Source organism: Podarcis muralis, chromosome 17 (genome assembly GCF_964188315.1).
Source record: "Podarcis muralis chromosome 17, rPodMur119.hap1.1, whole genome shotgun sequence".
In the NCBI taxonomy this organism is placed as follows: domain Eukaryota; kingdom Metazoa; phylum Chordata; class Lepidosauria; order Squamata; family Lacertidae; genus Podarcis; species Podarcis muralis.
Genome location: NC_135671.1, coordinates 1,064,965 through 1,085,076, shown reverse-complemented (window position 1 = coordinate 1,085,076; position 20,112 = coordinate 1,064,965). Strand labels below are relative to the sequence as shown.

General features: G+C 46.2%; 3 protein-coding genes across 3 annotated transcripts in view; 1 reads left to right on the top strand and 2 right to left on the bottom strand.

Moving 5' to 3' along the window:
- Nucleotides 1-20,112, bottom strand: part of LOC144325956 (synaptonemal complex central element protein 3-like) — a 258,614-nt gene that overhangs the window by 110,440 nt on the left and 128,062 nt on the right. The window lies entirely within an intron of this gene.
- LOC114588148 (cystatin-B-like) lies at nt 1,345-6,299 on the top strand. The gene is made up of 4 exons (XM_028713105.2): nt 1,345-1,680; nt 1,841-2,048; nt 3,996-4,097; nt 6,064-6,299. Exons 2-4 carry the CDS (start codon nt 1,983-1,985, stop codon nt 6,190-6,192), a joined length of 297 nt encoding a protein of 98 aa, XP_028568938.1. The 5' UTR covers nt 1,345-1,680; nt 1,841-1,982; the 3' UTR covers nt 6,193-6,299.
- LOC114587903 (cystatin-B-like) lies at nt 8,010-14,861 on the bottom strand. The gene is made up of 3 exons (XM_028712764.2): nt 14,706-14,861; nt 10,563-10,664; nt 8,010-8,679 (listed from the first exon to the last, which is right to left on the bottom strand). The coding sequence occupies exons 1-3, from the start codon at nt 14,769-14,771 to the stop codon at nt 8,551-8,553; spliced, it is 297 nt and encodes a 98-aa protein (XP_028568597.2). The 5' UTR covers nt 14,772-14,861; the 3' UTR covers nt 8,010-8,550.

Genomic DNA, 20,112 nt, shown 5'->3' with positions numbered 1-20,112 from the left:
CAGCCACAACTCCCTGGCCAGTCTTTAGGCCAGTCGTTCTTTCAGCTGAACTTTCCTCACAGGCTGGTTGTGCAGATAAATTGGGGTGGGAGGATGCTATCCTTAGTTCCTTAGAGAGAATATGTAAACATTATAAATAAAAAACCCCTGTGATTCTAGGCCAAAAAACTTGTTTCACAGTTCCATTGGCAGGTTGTGCCTTCTTCCTTTTAATGATTCTCATTGCTTCTCTTTCTACGGTGTGGGCTCTCATGCAATGCTTAATGTCATTGATGTATAGATTCCACTTGTTTAAATAATGCCCAATCGTTACTCTTCAGATACTATTAAATTTGTTTGAAGTCTGATTTTTTAAAACACACGCACAGAGAAAGAACTTAATTATCTGTGGTATTGCGAAATGGTAACCAAAGCGCTTGAATCTTTCGCAATGTAGAAGATTTAGCCTTGCCTCTTAGTAAACACAAAGAGGATAGGAATGCCCAGTTTATTTAAATGCACAGTGCAATCCTAATCTGTGTACACAGTCTCACTGAACTCACCTATGTACAGGATTTCAGCCTTATTCTTGTGGCACCTTGAAGACTCCCAAAATTATTGAAGGATGCAGGTAACCAGCATCTGATTGTGCTGAGAAATCACTTAGTTTTTAAATTGCCACATGCAGCACCCCCCATTTCTACGTATTTCTAAGTAATTAATATTTAAGTATTTCTAAATAGAAGACTGGTCATCTTAATTTAGGGTTTTCTGTAGGGTAACAGAAACACAAGCCAGCTCTTGACATTCTATAGCCATTTGTTTCATAGGACATAAAATTTGCAACAACTGCCCCTTGATCCATATCCAGGGCAACACTGAAACTTCACATATAAAGCCAGTGACTCCAGCTCCCTAACTTCAAAAGTCCTAGATGTAGTGGGTTTTCATGGGCCTCATTTTAGTTTTTAGGCTACATCGAACAGGTCAGCTATTGTAATTTGCCAGGCTGATACCAAGTGGGCACTGGTACAGAAAAAAGCAATTATTATTATTATTATTTTACTTATATCCTGCCCATCTGGCTGGGTTTCCCCAGCCACTCAGGGCAGCTTCCAACAGAACAATAAAAACACGATAAAAGATCAAACATTAAAAACTTCCCTAAACAGGGCTGCCTTCAGATGTCTTCTAAAAGTCTGATAGTTGCTTATTTCCTTGACATCTGATGGGAGGGCGTTCCACAGGGCGGGCGCCACCACTGAGAAGGCCCTTTGTTAGTATGTTTCTCCCCCCCCCCCTTCCATAGCAAATAGCAGGGTGGGTGGGGTGGGAATGGTTTTCACTGGAAAGATAGAACCTCCTCACATGCCAAGCCCTCCTTCAGCTGCTATTTACATAGACTTAACCCCTCCTTTCACAGCCTGGTGTCCTCCAGAGGTTTTGGGCTGGCACCATCCAGGGTGACCAGTGTTCAGGGATGATGGGAGTTGTAGTCTAGCAACACTAGGAGGGGTACCAGGTTTAGGAAGACTGGTTTTAATTCATAGACCTTTTTCATGCATCCTGTTCTCCCTTCTTGTTTGGCCTTGAACCAATGAAACAAGGAATCTGCGTCTGGGTTGAGCAACTCCAGAAGAGGTGCTGTTCCAAAGAACAAAAGTCAGTCATGTGTCCATTACTCAAGAAGTTAAGCTTCTGGTGAGTCAGGAAGATTCCTCACCCCTCTTCAGCTTGATTGTGTTGTGTGGAAATCTTATCTTCTGCATGTTCAGGGAGATAAATCATGTTAAATTTGTATTTCCCCATACTGTAACAACCCATTGTAACAAAAGTCTACCTCTTTCCTTTTAATGCTCAGGTGATGACTCTTCAAATTCATTTACATAAGAGTCATGTGACACTGTTAGAGTATATAATACACCCGACTAAACTACTGGATCATAGTTGCTGCTGATTTGCCCGTGGAGACTTCTCAGCACCTTCAAGTTTGACTTGTCACCATGATGGCTGGAGGCTTAACAGATGCCAGTCCTTCTACTCCAGATGTTCAGCAGCTGGCTGACAAGGTAAGTAAAAGAGCCCATTAAACATTGACAAATTTATATTTTGTATATAAATTAAACCAATGTGGAAAACGCACCTTATTTAGTAGCTGTCATTCAGTTGTGAAATAAGAATACCTGTTTATCTGGCCACAGATTGCATGTTGATTTCAGAATCAATAACCTCTCTTGACTCCAAGTTTGGTGGAGCCAATGACAACGCACCATTCTAACTAATGGTGATGGGGAGGGGCACTGAGCCCACCCACCTCTTTGCTGTCCTGTCCTGCTACAGACCCCCTGTTTTGTGTCATCCATGCAAGGACCAGATTTGGAAAATGAATATCAATGCTGATAGTCTCACGATTTCAGATTCCCTTTATGTTGTAAATAAAGTAAAATAAAAATCCATAGGAGCTGTAGCAAAGAGTCTTGTGGCAGGTCGGAGGTTATTATGGAATATGTTTTTGTGACACCTTACAGGCTTACAAACTGCTTGTGGCGCAAGTAAGGTGGTGTGTGTGTTGTTGGACTCTAGCCCACAAAAACTTAGATGCCATGAGACTTTTGTAGCTTTCTTTTGAAAGAATGCTATTTGTTCTAGGGGAGCAGTTTAATATTTTCAGAGATCACAAAGCTAGCCATACTCAGATTCTTTTTCACAAAGGGCGGCAAATATGTTCCAGCAGCCTTAAGGGACTGCCAAAGCTAGATGGCTTTCAGGCAAAATTTCTACGATCTCTGCTGCAGGTACCCAACTGTGTCCCCAACTCCATACTTCTGTTAGAAGCTAGTGAATGCCCAATTTCAACTAAAGCGTGGTGGGCTGCCCTAAAACATTGGCTCAGGATTTCAGTGTTTGATCTAGGGAAGGGTTTGTACCAACACCTGACCAATGAGGAATTTGTCAGCAAATGGCAGAAAACCATGGCTAAAAAAGCCACCTCTATTGGTCTGTCACCCCCCAACTGTATTACCTGGGTTATGAAGGTGCCCTAAAGACGTTAAAGCAAAGATTATGGGATAATGCACACAGTGACTTGCGATCTCGATCACACACAGTCTGTAGTCCGCTGGCAGTAGGAGTACAATATGGGCATGTCTTTAAGTTAACATCTTACATTAAAAACCTGACAGTACCAAATTATCGAAGGCTTTTAACCAAAGCCAGACTAAACGTCTTTCCTTCTGCAGTGTTGGATGGCAGGTTGAGAGGAGTTCCCTACCAGGACAGACTTTGCTCGTGTGCTCAAGACATCAATTCCATAAAACATATTTTGTTGCACTGTGAAAAATATGAGCAAGCCAGGGCTGAACTGATATTACCCTTGCTGGTACCTTTCCCAGGAAAATCAGAGGCTCACTATGTTAGGTTCCTATTGGAAGACGGGACAAACACTAGAACATTAGCAGTAGCAAAGTTTTTATCGGTGGTTGCAAGAACCAATGATCCCTATATTCTGAACAAAATGCTTGCTTAACCTGGAGGTAGGCTGTATGAATTGTGTATTGCTTTGTAACGATTTGTTGGGTCTCTGGACCGTAATAAAGGTTGATGATGATATTTTCAGAGACTAAATTGTTAGGTGTGGCCAAATGTATTGAGTCAGCCCACGCATTTTGACCACAATATCATATAGCCTTTTGTGCCATTTTTACTGCGTTTCTTCTTCATAAAAACTTCCATCTCAAGAAGCGTTTGGTTGCATACAAAAATGAGTCTCTCTTCTAGGGAAGCAGGTTTGGCTTCTCTGGGAAGGTCAGCCCTGAGCGTCCACCCTTGGCCTGAGATCAGGACTTGCCTTGAAACAGCGGCTGTTTCTGCACTTCTCCCAAAGGGATTTGGGGGTCTGCAAAATTTCTCAAACCTAAAATGAATAACGGAGCAATGCAAACGCTCCCCATTTCCTATGGCTTTGGCTCAGTTCTTTGCTGGCCAAGAATGACAACTCTTCTTATTTTTAATTTCAGATGAAATCTCAGATAGAACAGAAGGAAAACAAGGTTTACACTGTTTTCACTGCTGTCGAGTACAAAACACAGGTGGTTGCTGGAACAAACTATTTCATTAAGGTCAGTGCTCCAACTGAGAAATGATCGGGAATTTTATTAATGAACTTTCTATTCTAAAAAGTCTACATTTTTAAAACTAGTTGTGGCGTTTGCCTCCTAGGATGGGTCATAAGGAAAGGGTTAAAATGAGTGTGTGATGTGATTGGCCAGTGAGAATGCAAGGGGGGAATAAAAGTGAGAGTGGGGGGTTTTGAAAGTCAGTTGAGTTGAGAGTTGAGGTTTGGGAGTTGAAGAAGGAAGAGGGAGGTTTAGGTGTGGGTTGGTCGAGTTTTATTGTGAGAGAGGGAGAGGAATTGTTAGGTGGAGTCAGATAGATAGTTGGAATAATCAGTTTGGAGTTGTTAGGAACTAAGAATAAGAAACTGATAAGAGAAAAATTAACTGAAACCATAAGCTTGTTCCTGCATTTAAAAATAAACTTGATTATTTGGTTATGTTAACAACTGACTGGACTCCGTGTGTCCCTGTGAGATACAGGGTGGTGGCAGCGGAAAAAGCAATTGCAGTGGCGGCACAGGGTCAATAGACTGTCAAATGTCCGGGGGCCCTGTGTGTTATCGCCACACTAGTTTTGATTCAAGAAGCTTAATCAAGCCATATATATATATTTGCTTTGAAGTATTAATTATTGAATACCTTTGCCGTTTAAAACTACCGTATTTTTCGCTCTATAACATGCACCAGACCATAGCACACACATAGTTTTTAGAGGAGGAAAACAAGAAAAAAAATATTCTAAACGAAATAGTGGATATATGATTTTTGTGGTTCATGCTGTGGCCACAGACATGTGATCTGACAGTGAGTTTGGAGTAGCCCAATGCAAAAATCCTGAGGATCCATGTGGATCCATGCTTTGTAACCACGGAGGAGAGAAGGAGAACCATGGATCCTCTGCTCACGACTGCAGCAGATCCCCCCGCCATCCGTAGGCATTCGCTCCATAACACGCACAGACATTTCCCCTTACTTTCTAGGAGGAAAAAAGTGAGTGTTATGGTGCAAAAAATACGGTACTTCATCAGGAAGCTCTTGCATCACTTTAAAAATAGGCTGGCTTGCCTTTAGAGACGGACGTGTATCGTCCCTTCACTCGTTCTTCAAAATGAAAGGAATGCTGCCTGGTGCTGCCTGTTGGGTAAGATGCAGGTGGCGCTGTGGTCTAAACCTCTGAGCCTCTTGGGCTTGCCGATTGGAAGGTTGGCAGTTTGAATCCCCGCGACGGGGTGAGCTCTCGTTGCTCAGTCCCAGCTCCTGCCAACCTAGCAGTTCGAAAGCACACCAGTGCAAGTAGATAAATAGGTACCGCTGTGGCGGGAAGGTAAATGGCATTTCCGTGCACTCTGGCTTCCGTCACGGTGTTCCGTTGTGCCAGAAGCGGTTTAGTCCTGCTGGCCACATGACCCGGAAAGCTGTCTGTGGACAAATGCCAGCTCCCTCAGCCTGAAAGTGATATGAGCGCCACAAACCCAGTCGCCTTTGACTGGACTTAATAATAATAATAATATATTTATACCCCAGCCCCTCTTAAACTTAACCATCCAGGGGTCCTTTTTTTTTTTTACCTAGTCCTTCCACCTTTTCATTTGGTTACTACAGTAAAACCCTGAAAAAGTTGTTCCTCTCACTGTGCAAAGCCGGCCAGTAGATTGTCCAGTCGAAGGGTCTCTAAGCAATGTGCATTTCCTGTTTAACACGATTCTTTTTATGCAAGCTATTTTTGCCTTAGGTTCCAATCATCCCTCCCTCTCTCAACTAAAAGCTTTTCACAGGAGTAGCTAATTTGTGATTCTGCCGTCCTCCTACTTTCATAATCTCCCCAAACTTTGAACTGTCTTGGCTGGGGCTGCTAGGAATTGGGAGTCCAACAGTAGCTGGAGGGTCACATTTTAGGATTGTTAATGTGAACTCGGGTAGTAATTAACATCGAACATTTTAACCCTGGCTCATTCTCTCTTCCCTACAGGTCGATGTTGGCCAGGGTGAACATTTGCACTTGCGCGTATTCCAGCCCCTTCCTCACAAGAACGAAGCCCCTTCTTTGACCGCTTACCAGACTGGGAAGACAGCGAATGATCCACTGAACTACTTCTAAGGAGAAGTAGCCCTTTCTGCTGCCATCTTGTGTATGTTTTTTAAACAAATACAGGATGCAGACTGACATGTCAAAATCAGCTACAAATAAAACATCTTGTTTGGGAAGTTTTAGGTTGTGATTCTGCATTGTATTCTGTGTAATAGCAACATTTATTCCTCGTACTCCTTTTCCACTAGTAAGACACAGGGATAGAAAGTGAATAGTATACTTTGTGCACTTACAGGCTTCCCGGAAAACAAGGCAAACGATAGCCGGTAGGCACAATTTCATAATTTATCTCTCTAGAATTTAAGGATATGATTGCAAAGGCAACTACTAAACTGCATTTACCTCACACTCACGGGACCCACATAACATTTGTAAAGGGGACCCCTGATCATTAGGTCCAGTCGTGGCCGACTCTAGAGTTGTGGCGCTCATCTCGCTTTATTGGCCAAGGGAGCCGGCGTTTGTCCGCAGACAGATTCCGGGTCATGTGGCCAGCAGGACTAAGCTGCTTCTGGCAAACCAGAGCAACTCACGGAAACGCCCTTTACCTTCCCGCCGGAGCAGTACCTATTTATCTACAGTGGTGCCTCGCAAGACGATAATAATCCATTGCGCGAGTCTCTTCGCCTAGCGGTTTTTTCGTCTTGCGAAGCAACCCTATTAGCGGCTTAGCAGATTAGCGCTATTAGCGGTTTAGCGGCTATTAAAGGCTTAGCGGCTTAGCGGCTAAAAGGCTATTAGCGGCTTAGAAAAAGGGGGGGCGGGAAAAAAATACAAGACTCGCAAGACGTTTTCGTCTTGCGAAGCAAGCCCATAGGGAAAATCGTCTTGCGAAGCAACTCAAAAACGGAAAACCCTTTCGTCTAGCGGGTTTTCCGTCTTGCGAGGCATTCGTCTTGCGGGGCACCACTGTACTTGCACTTTGATATGCTTTCAAACTGCTAGGTTGGCAGGAGCAGGGACCGAGCAACGAGAGCTCACCCCTTCGCAGGGATTCAAACCGCTGACCTTCTGATCGGCAAGTCCTAGGCTCTGGTTTAACCCACAGCGCCACCCGCGTCCCTAACATTTGTCTTAGAACATCCAAATAAAATAAAAAAAGGATTGCCCACTCTTTCCTACTTCACCCAAACATGGCTGCCAGTTGTTTGCTTTTGTTTTTCAAGGAAATACATACAGGGAAGAAGTTTCTCTTTCCATTACTGTGTGGAAGACAGAGCTGGTATTCTCAGATATGAAGGAACAACCATTGTGAGCCTTGTCAGCAGCCATAGGCACAATATGAAACCTGCACAGCACATAACACAGCCTCATTTGAATCTGTGCTACCACCTCCTACAGCCCCCATGGGTGTAGGCAAGGGGAGGCGGCAGGCAGCTCCTGCCCCCTATAGCCTCAAAAATTATTGAAAAGCATTAAAAATACTCAGCTAACTGAGGTTCTGTTCCCATTGCAGAAGCCAGTTCTGCCTAGTCAGAAGCCTGCCCTCATAATGCCTTTACCCATGATCTCCCAAAAAAGCTCAGTAACCTTGGGGGGTGATCTCCCCTAAAAGTTCGACAACTTTTTTGCCTTCTCCCCAACCAAAATCCTGGCTATGCCCATGACAATCCATCTTAACTACTGTGGCCAGATCCAGACACCATCAGCCAGTCTCCCCCCACTTCCCATTTACCATCCAACCTAATGAAGAGCTGAGTTTAACTAGACCTTCAACACTTATGAAGTTTCCCCTATTAACATTGGCTTTTTTTGTTTTAAGCAAGCAACTTGATTTATTGAGAAGAATCCAAAGGAGTGGTATACAAAAATGAATGCACATCAGAGGAATTCTTGGGTATATAATGTCTATGTAGCCCTATTCAGACATTGCTCACATGTCAGGCATAAGCATATAGAGGATTGGGACCTGGTTTTAGCCCCACTCAGTGTCTCCCCCCTTTTTTCTTTTTAGTAACCACATGGTCATGGTTGTGTGAGCAAAAATCCCAATAATATGTGCACTCCTGCTCGTGAGTAGGGGGTCTCCACAGCTGGGACACCTGATTAGTCAAGTGTCATGAATTAGGCTTTCTGCTCATACAAAATGTTGCTGAACACATGTGGGGGGGGGGGGGAGGTGATGGCGTGAGGTAAAAAGCACAGTCCCAGTCCTTGATCTATGCGCTTACGGTTTAGACACAAGTAACACATAAATGCTTGTACGCCACAAAAAATAATATGATCAAAGCATGGCTACATTACTACAGTTTTAAAGCACGATACTATTTTTTTAAGAAAGAGAAATCATTTGCATTTGGCAAAATAAACTCCGGTTTTCAACTGAGTAAAAGAACTGCAGAGGGAGAAAGGCTTCTGCAGAACCGCTTAGAAGTAAGCCAGTTCATCGTGCTTTGCTTTCTTGCTTTGGTAACTGGTGAGCTCCAGCGGCTTGTTTTCGTGAGGGAGTCTTTTGTACACTCTCACGTGAAGGAACTCGTCATTGCCAATGTGGACCTGGGAAGGAAGAAAAAGGGGCCTGTAAATTGTGTGAAGTGAAGGAATAATAATAATAATAATAATAATAATAATAATAATAATAATAATAATAATAATAATAATAATAATTTATTTATACCCCGCCCATCTGGCTGGGCTTCCCCAGCCACTCTGGGCGGCTTCCGAAAGAATATTAAACTACAGTAATGCATCAAACATTAAAAGCTTCCCTAAACAGGGCTGCCTTCAAATGTCTTCTGAAAGTCTGGTAGTTATTTTTCTCTTTGACATCTGGTGGGAGGGCGTTCCACAGGGCGGGTGCCACCACCGAGAAGGCCCTCTGCCTGCTTCCCTGTAACTTGGCTTCTGGCAGTGAGGGAACCACCAGAAGGCCCTCAGACCTCAGTGTGAATGATGGAGGTGGAGATGCTCCTTCAGGTATACTGGACCGAGGCCGTTTAGGGGAAAGGTCATCCTGTATAGCTTAGGCATCAGCACTCATCTCGCTTCATTATAGTTGTACTGAAGTTGGGAAGGGGAGGAGGAATCAAGCTTCTTTCCTATGGAAGGATTGCTTTTCACATCTCCGTGACGCCAAACAAATGCCAGGAGCTCCAGTTTAGCCTACTCTGTCCCAAAGGATGCCTAACGTTCCTCAGGGAAATCATCCAATCCCTCACTTCTCTGAGGCTTCAGCAGCACCAACACAAATGATTGCTTGGCGAGGGCAAACTGCAGTATCAGCACAGATGCATCACTGCTGTTCTTGTTAGAATGAAAACCAAGATTTAGTAAATGGGGCCTAATTCTCAGTGAAGCAATACATTTCTGTAGCAGATGTAACAGTTCAGACGGTGCGGGGAGGAATCAAATGACCGAACTCTCTTTCACGCTATTAAAAGGTAAAGGGACCCCTGACCATTAGGTCCAGTCGTGGCTGACTCTGGGGTTGCGGCGCTCATCTCGCTTTATTGGCCAAGGGAGCCGGCGTACAGCTTCTGGATCATGTGGCCAGCAGGACTAAGCCGCTTCTGGCAAACCAGAGCAGCGCACGGAAACACCGTTTACCTTCCCGCCAGAGCAGTACCGATTTATCTACTTGCACTTTGACGTGCTTTCGAACTGCTAGGTTGGCAGGAGCAGGGACCGAGCAATGGGAGCTCACCCCGTCGTGGGGATTCAAACCGCCGACCTTCTGATCGGCAAGCCCTAGGCTCCATGGTTTAACCCACAGCGCCACCCGCGTCACGCTATTACCACCATCCAAAATAATTTATCTCCACATTTAAAAGCAGTATGCTGGGGAGAAGGCAAAGAGTAGAATTCCAACCCCTTAATAGAACCCAGCCTCCTGGATAATGTTGTTGTCCCGAATGAATCTCCACCCCCCATCTCTCCCACTTCCTCATCATCACTTCTACGGGTGCTGCTACAGGTCCTCTGTCTTTGAGCTCTTTGTTCTCCTACTTTTAAGGCTTGCCAGGTTCTGGGAGATGGAGGGTCTGGAATGTTAGCCGGGTGTTGTTCTGGGCTCTCCCATGATTTCCCAACTTTTCTCCTCATCTGCCTCTGAGCTGCGAACTCCCGCAACCCCCTGTTGTAATTCTGAACTGTCTTCTTCTTCTCTGGAAGGGTCATGCTGGGCAGGCGGTCTCCACCTTCCTCCCCTGCCTGGTACCTGACACCCAGCCACTACCCAGGATTTACGGCCTCAGCACTAAGCTTGACTTCCAAAGGCTCAGACTCAGGCAAAATCACCTGGAAAATACCCTGGATGCTTTAATTTGCTGACATATAATGGAGAAACTGTCCATTATTAGCAGATGTACTGCATTTGACTTGATAGCCACAGGAGCGAATGTGTGCTTTACGACAACCAAAACAGCAGGCATATACGGTACCTTGATGAAGTAGTTTATTCCAGCAACCATCTGCGTCTTAAACTCAACTGCTTCGAAGACTTCAAAGCTTCTACCTTCTTTCTCTTCCACTTGTCCTTTCACCTTTTGGGAACAGAAAAAGTGGGGGGGGGAGGAATTAGAATTTGTTTGCTGCTTAAAATATTGTGAGGCCTGCAAAATCTCTCCCATTTGTGCCTGGAGAGGTTTTAAAGACCAGATGTAGAGGTGAAAGAAGAACCGAAAGCTGGGAAAGTTCTGCTCTCCATGGGGATACTGGTCAAGACAGGATCCCCACCCCATGGAAGCTTCTCCCCCCCCCCCCCGCTTTAGATGACCTATAATACAATGTGGAAAACAGAATCCTAGCTGCTTTGAAATAGAGCAAACCTCATCACCACCCACCCAGCATTAGGAAACTCCCTAGCTTCCTCCACCTCGGCCCTCCAGATGTTTTTGGCCTACAACTCCCATGATCCCTAGCTAGCAGGACCAGTGGTCAGGGATGATGGGAATTGTATTGTCAAAACATCTGGAGGGCCGAGGTGGAGGAAGCCTGCCCTAGCAGTTTTCGAAACTCCCATTGTTCAAGGCGCATTTTGCGAAAGGGAATTTCATCAGCGCGAGCAGTTTCTGAACTCTGGGTGCAGTACAGTGCCTGAGATTTCAGATTAAAATTACAAGTGGAAGGAAAGGAGGACCTTTTTCTGCCTCCCCACTTCCAGCTACTCTCTCAACACTGGGGAAGAGACCCTCTTAAGAATATTAGGGGGGGGTAACTTTGGGTTACTGCCAATTTATTTTATACTGTGAGTAGATCGCAGAATATTGAGAGTTGGACGTCCCAGCACTAGACCATGTGAAAAAGGAACATAATATTTTAGCTGCTGTTCATTCATTTTCAGCTTTGTATTCTTGTTATTAAAAAAATGTGCCTAGACATTCTGTTGTTGCGCCCATAACTTAGGTTTAAGGTGCCATTGAGCTCCTAGCTTTCGTATCTCACTTTCTAACACTGTTCGCTAGCACAGCCAACCCCAGTGGGGTGTCCTGTCAACATCTATCAGCTGATCAGCACCAACAGGGAGTCCTGCTTGCAAAGGAACAATCGGGAGCTCCACGTCCATACCTGCCGCACACATGATTGTTTGTGGGGAGCAATTTGAGGGCCAAATTGGGACCCATTTCAGACCTCATTAGTCCCTGCCCAGCACTGTCCTAAAGGGAGCTCATGCACAGGCAGTCCTCTCTTGACAGAGGCAGAGCTTTCCTATGACACAACCTGGCTTCACACAGAGTACTTGTTGAAAAAGGCAGTTCATATACTCCAGATCGTAAGATGACGTGCACGCAAATGTGAATCAAGAGCAGAGCCTAATAACCTCAGCAAAGCGGATTAGAAAACAAGTTGTCATAGACAGAAATGAGCAATCAGACACGCAGGTATTCTGTTGATACGAATGAAGTGGTACGAAGAGCTTTGCTTGCTCGTTTTCTTCCATGTCAGATGAAGGTGCAGAAGCAAGACAAATAAGAAGTTGCCAACTGCATCTGCCAGCCTTGTGCAGAGATTATATGAGCGAGAAAGAACACACAAGAGCAGGAGTTAGGGTTAGAGGAAGCAGACACATTCCTGAGTCAGGTTCCGCATTATATTAAAATCTTAAATCATGCGATTAGGCATCAGAAAGAGAATATCTGCATTACTAAAGAAATATAAACAGTGCAGACAACACACAATGCATCCTCCGCCACTCATTCATCACTGCGAGAAGCCAAGTTACAGGGAAGCAGGCAGAGGGCCTTCTCGGTAGTGGCACCCTCCCTGTGGAACTCCCTCCCACCAGATGTCATAGAGAACAACAACTACCAGACTTTTAGAAGACACCTGAAGGCAGCCCTGTTTAGGGAAGCTTTTAATGTTTGATGTATTACAGTATTTTAATATTTTTTTGGAAGCCACCCAGAGTGGCTGGGGAAGCCCAGCCAGATGGACAGGGTATAAATAATAAAATTATTATTATTATTATTATTATTATTATTATTATTATTATTATTATTATGGCTGGGCAACTGCTCTAGACCAGCAGAAGACCCAGCACAAAAGCTGAGCCCTGTGGATACTGTGGATGGATCATAGTTATGAGTGGTCTCTGGATGAAATGTCCCAGACAGTTCCAAGTAACTGAGAATGGAAAATATGCAACTACAGGGAGGGATAGAGGAAGTGAAAGAGGAACTGCTGAAACATCAAAGTTCCAAAGTTCCTGAGCAATTACAGGGGGGGGGGGGTGTCACAGGATCTAAAAGAACGGTTTAAACTGCGCAAATTCTTATTTTCTTTCGTTGATGAGGGTGATGTTGGTTCAAAGCAGAGCTGAATGAGCAGCCCCCAGTAAGGAACCAGAAGTGATCCTGTGCCCCTGAAATAAGCCTTGAGCCGCCCCATTGCTATATATCTCCATACCTTAGGGCAAGTCCACTTTGAGATTGGGACACTTCAACCACAAGGAAGCACTGAGTCAAATGCTGCGCAAGGCTGACTCAGGGAAAACGCCCTCCTTGCTATTTTTAATGTGGGATGATCAAGCGGCAATTTTCCAATCTAAGAAGCTAACTTCTTATTTGGATACTTGTTTCTAAGGGAAAGGAAGACCCAAAGCATTTCTGCACCTTTTGGTGGGAATTCATTTCTTATTTATCAAATTTGCAAACACAAAACACTGCCCTGCCTCCCCAAATCATGAAATTTGGCTTTGATTATGCGTTTTGCTGTTTTTCTACATTACTTGCTCTCTGCTTATTTGGAAAACACAACCTCTGTGCTGCTGCTGTATTTTGTAACTTTGATCATGTTTTGTTTGTATTTTTTATGTTAATAAAAAAAACCTATTTTTTAAAAAAGTTATGCATATTGTGGGGTATGCTCTCCTGGAAGTGTTGGTCTATCATTTGGGGGAGCCCAAACTTACTTTGGGATGCAGGTTCACATATAGTCCTACCCTTAACCGAGGCTGCTCACTTAATTCCACTTCACTATGTCCTGGGAAGGACAAATAAGGAACTAGGACTAAGTAACCAATCTCAACACCGTCTTTTGCTTTGGATAAGGAAGACTCCATAAGTTAAAGCAGTAGTCCCCGAAAATACGGGGGGGGGGGGGGCTGGTTTAGGTACTTTTGAACCAATGCACCGCTCCAAAGTGCTTCCTTCCATCTCTTTTCTAAAATCTATCCATCCCCTTAATTAAACCCCAGTTGCCCAAATGCACAAAAACTTCCTTTACCATGCACAACTTTTGGGGAAATTGCCCGAAATGTGCCTAGCATGCGAATAAACCTTGGAGCGACATGATCGGCACCTGAGCATCACTGAAACCAGTGGCGTAGCGTGGGGGGTGCAGGGGGGGCCAGCCGCACCGGGCGCAACATCTGGGGGTTAGGGTTAGGGGGCGCAAATCCATGGGTTAGGGGGCGCAAATTACTTGCCTTGCCCCGGGTGCTGACAACCCACGCTACGCCACTGACTGAAACAGGTATCAGTTACAGATAGGTAGCCGTGTTGGTCTGCCATAGTCAAAACAAAAAAAAATTCCTTCTAGTAGCACCTTAAAGACCAGCTAAGTTTGTTCTTGGTATGAGCTTTCGTGTGCATGCACACTTCTTCAGATACACGTATATCTGAAGAAGTGTGCATGCACACGAAAGCTCATACCAAGAACTAACTTAGTTGGTCTTTAAGGTGCTACTAGAAGGAATTTTTTTTTGTTTTGAAACAGGTATGAAAACAACAAATATGTTGTTCTGCAGCCGTCAGCATTTCCAGGTTGACCTCCCTTTGGCACCTGGACTAACTAACATGGCGACGACTACAGAACTTTTGTGGGCGAAGGGGGCGGCTAGTCCTCATGAGCCCCGGGGTCAAGGGAGGAAGCGGAGAAGGGAGTGCCTCGCCTTTCATGCCAGATGTTGGGAAGCCGAGGAGCAAGCGCCGCCGGAGGAGGAGGAAGAGAGAAGGGAGCAACTCTCTCCAGGCTGCGCTTTCGTCTTCCCCACCTCCCCATCCATCCCTCCACCCATCCAGCCCCCCGTCCCCCTCCAGAGGTGTCTCCAGCTGCGTCAATGTGCCAGGAGGTCCCTTCCTTACTTCCTGGGCGATTTGCTGCGTCTCGGCCGTGGCTGCCTTGGCCTCGCTGGTCCCTCCGCACATCATCCTCGGGCAGCGCCTTGCGCGTAAAAACGAAACTCCGGTGCGCAAAGGCGATCTTCGCCACTGGCCGCGCCTCTGTCAGCTGGTCAAGTGATGCAGCTGGGCAGGCGGAGAGAGGGAGGAGAGGAGGAGGAGGCTGACGCAGATCAGGAAGGAAGAGAGGATTTCTCAGCGCTGCAGAAGCCATTTTTTCCCCAACCCCAAAGATCGAGAGAGACACGCAGAGAAATCCGAGAAGAAAGCCAGGATTTCGCTCCAAAACGGGACCGGGCATTGCATTGCAAGGACTGGAGAGCCCTCCACGCATTCCCGGATTTATGCTCTGCCCAACCCAGACCTCGACTGGTGTCGATTATTTATTGCATTTATTGTAAAACGGCCCTGCTAGTTCAAAAACAAACGCAGCCGGTTGCAAAAGGGGGCGCGCGCGGCTTGCAAAGCCTTGCAGTTGTGTTGCCGGCGGTTAATGTTGCAAACTGGGAGAAGGGCGAGGTCGACAGGGACCAAGTAATGGGATCCGGTGTTGTTATCCTATTGTGGATCTGGAATCGGGCTAAACTAGTACAGAACAAGTCGAGACAGCTACTTGCCCGCTTTTGTTAACATTGCAGCTTGGCAGTTGGGCTGACAATCGCCCTGCAGTGTAGCCCGCTATTAAATGATGGGCGTTGAGCTGAATTTCGCTTGGATTCTCCTTTTAAGCAAAATAAAAACCCACCATACAAAACGCCCCTTAAATTGCAGGAAAGGTTTATCTATTTGAGCTACTCTTGTCTGGAGTACATTTCCTAGCAGGAGGCCAGTGCCGGATTTACTTATTATTATTATTATTATTATTATTATTATATTTATTCATTCATTCATTCATTCTCCGCCCATCTGGTTGGGCTTCCCCAGCCACTCTGGGTGGCTTCCACAAAGACAAAAAATACACTAATATGTCATACATTAAAAGCTTCCCTGAACAGGGCTGCCTTAAGATGTCTTCTGAATGTCAGGTAGTTGTTGTTCCCTTTGACATCTGATGGGAGGGCGTTCCACAGGAAGGGCGCCACCACCGAGAAGGCCCTCTGCCTGGTTCCCTGTAACCTTACTTCTCACAATGAGGGAACCGCCAGAAGGCCCTCGGCGCTGGACCTCAGTGTCCGGGCAGAACGATGGGGGTAGAGACGCTCCTTCAGGTATACTGGACCGAGGCCGTTTAGGGCTTTAAAGGTAATAATATAATAATAATAATTTATTATTTATACCCCGCCCATCTGGCTGGGCCTCCCCAGCCACTCTGGGCGGCTTCCATAAAAACCAAAAATACAATAAAATATCACATGTTAAAAACTTCCCTGAACAGGGCTGCCTTAAGATGTCTCTTGAATGTCAGGTAGTTATTTATCACTTTGACATCTGCTGGAAGGGCGTTCCACAGGGTGGGCGCCACTACCGAGAAGGCCCTCTGCCTGGTTCCCTGTAGCTTTGCTTCTCGCAATGAGGGAACCGCCAGAAGGCCCTCGGCGCTGGACCTCAGCGTCCGGGCAGAATGATGGGGGTGGAGACGCTCCTTCAGGTATACTGGACCGAGGCCGTTTAGGGCTTTAAAGGTCAGCACCAACACTTTGAATTGTGCTCGGAAACGTACTGGGAGCCAATGCAAGTCTTTCAAGACCGGTGTTATATGGTCTCGGCGGCCGCTCCCAGTCACCAGTCTAGCTGCCGCATTCTGGATTAGTTGTAGTTTCCGAGTCACCTTCAAAGGTAGCCCCACGTAGAGTGCATTGCAGTAGTCCAAGCGGGAGATAACCAGAGCATGTACCACTCTGGCGAGACAGTCCGCAGGCAGATAGGGTCTCAGCCTGCGTACCAGATGGAGCTGGTAAACAGCTGCCCTGGACACGGATTTGACCTGTGCCTCCATGGACAGCTGTGAGTCCAAAATGACTCCCAGGCTGCGCACCTGGTCCTTCAGGGGCACAGTTACCCCATTCAGGACCAGGGAATCCTCCACACCTGCCCGCCTCCTGTCCCCCAAAAACAGTACTTCTGTCTTGTCAGGATTCAACCTCAATCTGTTAGCCGCCATCCATCCTCCAACCGCCTCCAGACACTCACACAGGACCTGCACCGCCTTCACTGGTTCTGATTTAAAAGAGAGGTAGAGCTGGGTATCATCGGCATACTGATGAACACCCAGCCCAAACCTCCTGATGATCTCTCCCAGCGGCTGCATGTAAATGTTGAAAAGCATGGGGGAGAGGACAGAACCCTGAGGCACCCCACAAGTGAGAGCCCAGGGGTCTGAACACTCATCCCCCACCACCACTTTCTGAACACGGCCCAGGAGGAAGGAGCGGAACCACTGTATAACAGTGCCCCCAGCTCCCAGCCCCTCAAGACGGTCCAGAAGGATGCTATGGTCGATGGTATCAAACGCCGCTGAGAGATCCAGCAGAACTAGGAAACAGCTCTCACCTTTGTCCCTAGCCCGCCGGAGATCATCAACCAGTGCGACCAAGGCAGTTTCAGTCCCATGATGAGGCCTGAATCCCGACTGGAAGGGATCCAAATGGTCCGCTTCTTCCAGGCGTGCCTGGAGTTGTTCGGCAACCGCTCGCTCAATCACCTTGCCCAGGAATGGAAGATTTGAGACTGGGCGATAGTTGGCCATCGTGGCCGCATCTAAAGATGGTTTTTTAAGAAGCGGTTTAATAACCGCCTCTTTCAGCGGGTCTGGGAAGGCTCCCTCACGGAGGGAAGCATTCACCACCCCACGAAGCCCATCGCCCAGTCCTTCCCGGCTAGCTTTTATAAGCCAGGATGGGCAAGGATCCAGGAGACAGGTGGTTGGTTTCACTCGTCCAAGCAGCCTGTCCACATCCTCGGAGGTAACAGATTGGAATTGATCCCACTCAACTTGACTAGACAGAACTCTAGCACTCTCCCGCCCCGGCCCTGCTCCCACGGTGGAGTCCACTTCTTCCCGAATCTGAGCGATTTTATCTGCAAAAAACTTTGCAAAATCATTGCAGGAGAACATGTGGCCCGTACTGGGCCCCGATGTTGCAGGTGGTTCCGCTAAATTGTGAACCACCTGAAAAAGTCTCCTGCTGCTGTTTTCTGCAGATGCAATAGAGGCGGTGAAGAAATTCTTCTTCGCCGTCGCTATCGCCACTTGGTAGGCTCGACGTTGAGCTCTAACCTGTGTCCGGTCAGATTCGGAATGAGTTCTCCGCCACCGGCGCTCTAGCCGTCTCAACGATTGTTTCATTGCCCTCAGATCCGTGGAAAACCACGGGGCTGTCCGGGCTCCATGCAATCGGAGAGGGCGCTTCGGAGCCAAACAGTCAATAGCCCTGGTTAACTCCACATTCCAGCGGGCCACCAGGGAATCAGCTGAAAGGCCATCAACATGGGATAAAGCATCCCCTACCACTCTCTGGAAACCATTTGGATCCATTAAGTGGCGGGGGCGGACCATCCGAAGGTCAGCACCAACACTTTGAAATAAGCTAAACAAGCTATAGCTTAGGGCCCCACTCTCTTGGGGCCCCCCAAAAAAATTAAAGGAAAAACAACAACTGGATGTACATTTCCAAAATATAAGATTAAAAAAATAAAAATAAAACCTACATACAGCAACAGTGTTTTGTGTTGTGTAGGCTCCTATGATGTAAGTAAAGGGCCCCACCTGCTATCCTGCTCCCTAAAATATCAGTGGTTTGCTCATTTCTATATATAGGGTGCCTACATGTTATGTGCAAATGGCTTTAGATACCTATTAGATCCATAAATTACCATATAGCATATAATTGTTGCAGGAAAAATCCGAGGGCTCCCTTGGACAAAACAAAGACACCAACCAGGATAACTTGGAGCAAAACAGCAGCCTGTAGGCTTGGCCTTTATTGAACTGATGCATCAGGGTGTTCCCCTCACTTGCAGGAGAGAGGAAAGACCCAGAAAAATAGTGTGCCAGGTCTTATAAAAACTTTTGAAATTCCCCTCCTCTAGGTCAAGCCCACCCCCAGAAACATCATGCATACATTACAGAAAGGAGGGGTTGAGGGAGGAGTTGGTGGCAACCTGAGTATCTTGTCACCTGGCTGGTTCCTCCTTTCCCCCCTCCCCATGAGTCACTTCCAGGAGACAAAGGGGAGTTTGCAGTTTCCTGCCCCCTGAGGGAAGATCTGATCATTGTCCTTTGTTTCAGTCCATGCTGAATCCACTCCCATATGCAAGTTCTTTGTGATTTTGATTGTCTTCTGTCTGGGATCATCTGGGCAGGGCTCCTGCAGATGTGCTGGGATGTGCTGAGATGGTGGAGGGATTATGGCTGACCAGGAATAAGTCACCCCCCTTTGTTAGTTCTAGTCATATGGAGTAAAATAAAAATGGAACAGTGCAAATCCGATGTATGGTTGATTTTCTATGAATTTATAACAGAGATGTGGCGTATGTAGTGTGTGAGTGTGTGTGTGTGTGAAGTTTGTACAAGCAGAATGATTGGGGTGGGGGGGTTCCTGCTACAGTTCCCCCCTTCGGAGATAAGATTGCAAAGGTGGCTACTTTGCAATCCTTTTCTCCGCACAATTTAAGGTGGTAAATATTAACCTGCTATTCTCCGTGTGTCCATGTGAACGTGAAAGGGACTTGGATGTCATGCTTCTTAAGGATATTTGCATAGAAATATAATGGTGTGACAGTGCACATAGTTAGACATAGGATATCATGTAAAATTAATATTTTGTTGCTCAGTTACTTGTGGCATTCTAGTACCTTGGAAGAGATATTTTCTTAATAGTGGCGTATGCTTTACATTTAGCAGGAAGGTCCACTAATGACTGAAAAATGCAGTTTGCTTTGTCCCCCGCCATTTTTGTGTGTTTCTCAGGTGTCAAGCTAGCTCTTCTGTGGTCTCACACTGACAAGTGCTACAGCAACACATCCTGTCTGTTGAATCCCCTCAGGGCTTTCAATTAACCATGTCGCCTGGCATTCACCATAGCTGGCACAGGTTTGGGCATCTCGTGAGGGAGATGCCTTTGCCTTGGCCTTTAGCTATGGGATTTTATTATAGGCTGTGGTCTTGCACTCATGGAAGTTGCTCACGTGCACTTAAAGGACCAAAAAGCTAATTGCAGCCTGGATACACTTGCCCAATTCAAACTGAGTCCAATTTGAATTTATCTTGCCCCATGGTTCTCAACTCTTCAAACCAATCTGTTAAAAGAAAACCATTCTTAAAAGGGCACTTTGTCCAAATAAGTCAATTTAACTCTATAAGGGATCATTCCTGCTAAACCAAAGCATTTGCACCTTCATGTACCTGGTGTTTTATGGATCCAGAAGCTTG

Bases quoted from the DNA above. Each gene is read 5' to 3' on its own strand.
- LOC114588148 (XM_028713105.2), top strand. From the start codon at position 1,983: ATGATGGCTGGAGGCTTAACAGATGCCAGTCCTTCTACTCCAGATGTT. The intron at 2,049-3,995 runs GTAAGTAAAAGA...TTTTAATTTCAG, and splicing joins TTCAGCAGCTGGCTGACAAG to ATGAAATCTCAGATAGAACA. The intron at 4,098-6,063 runs GTCAGTGCTCCA...TCTTCCCTACAG, and splicing joins GAACAAACTATTTCATTAAG to GTCGATGTTGGCCAGGGTGA.
- LOC114587903 (XM_028712764.2), bottom strand. From the start codon at position 14,771: ATGATGTGCGGAGGGACCAGCGAGGCCAAGGCAGCCACGGCCGAGACG. The intron at 10,665-14,705 runs GTAAGGAAGGGA...TGTTCCCAAAAG, and splicing joins CGCAGCAAATCGCCCAGGAA to GTGAAAGGACAAGTGGAAGA. The intron at 8,680-10,562 runs GTACCGTATATG...CTTCCTTCCCAG, and splicing joins GAATAAACTACTTCATCAAG to GTCCACATTGGCAATGACGA.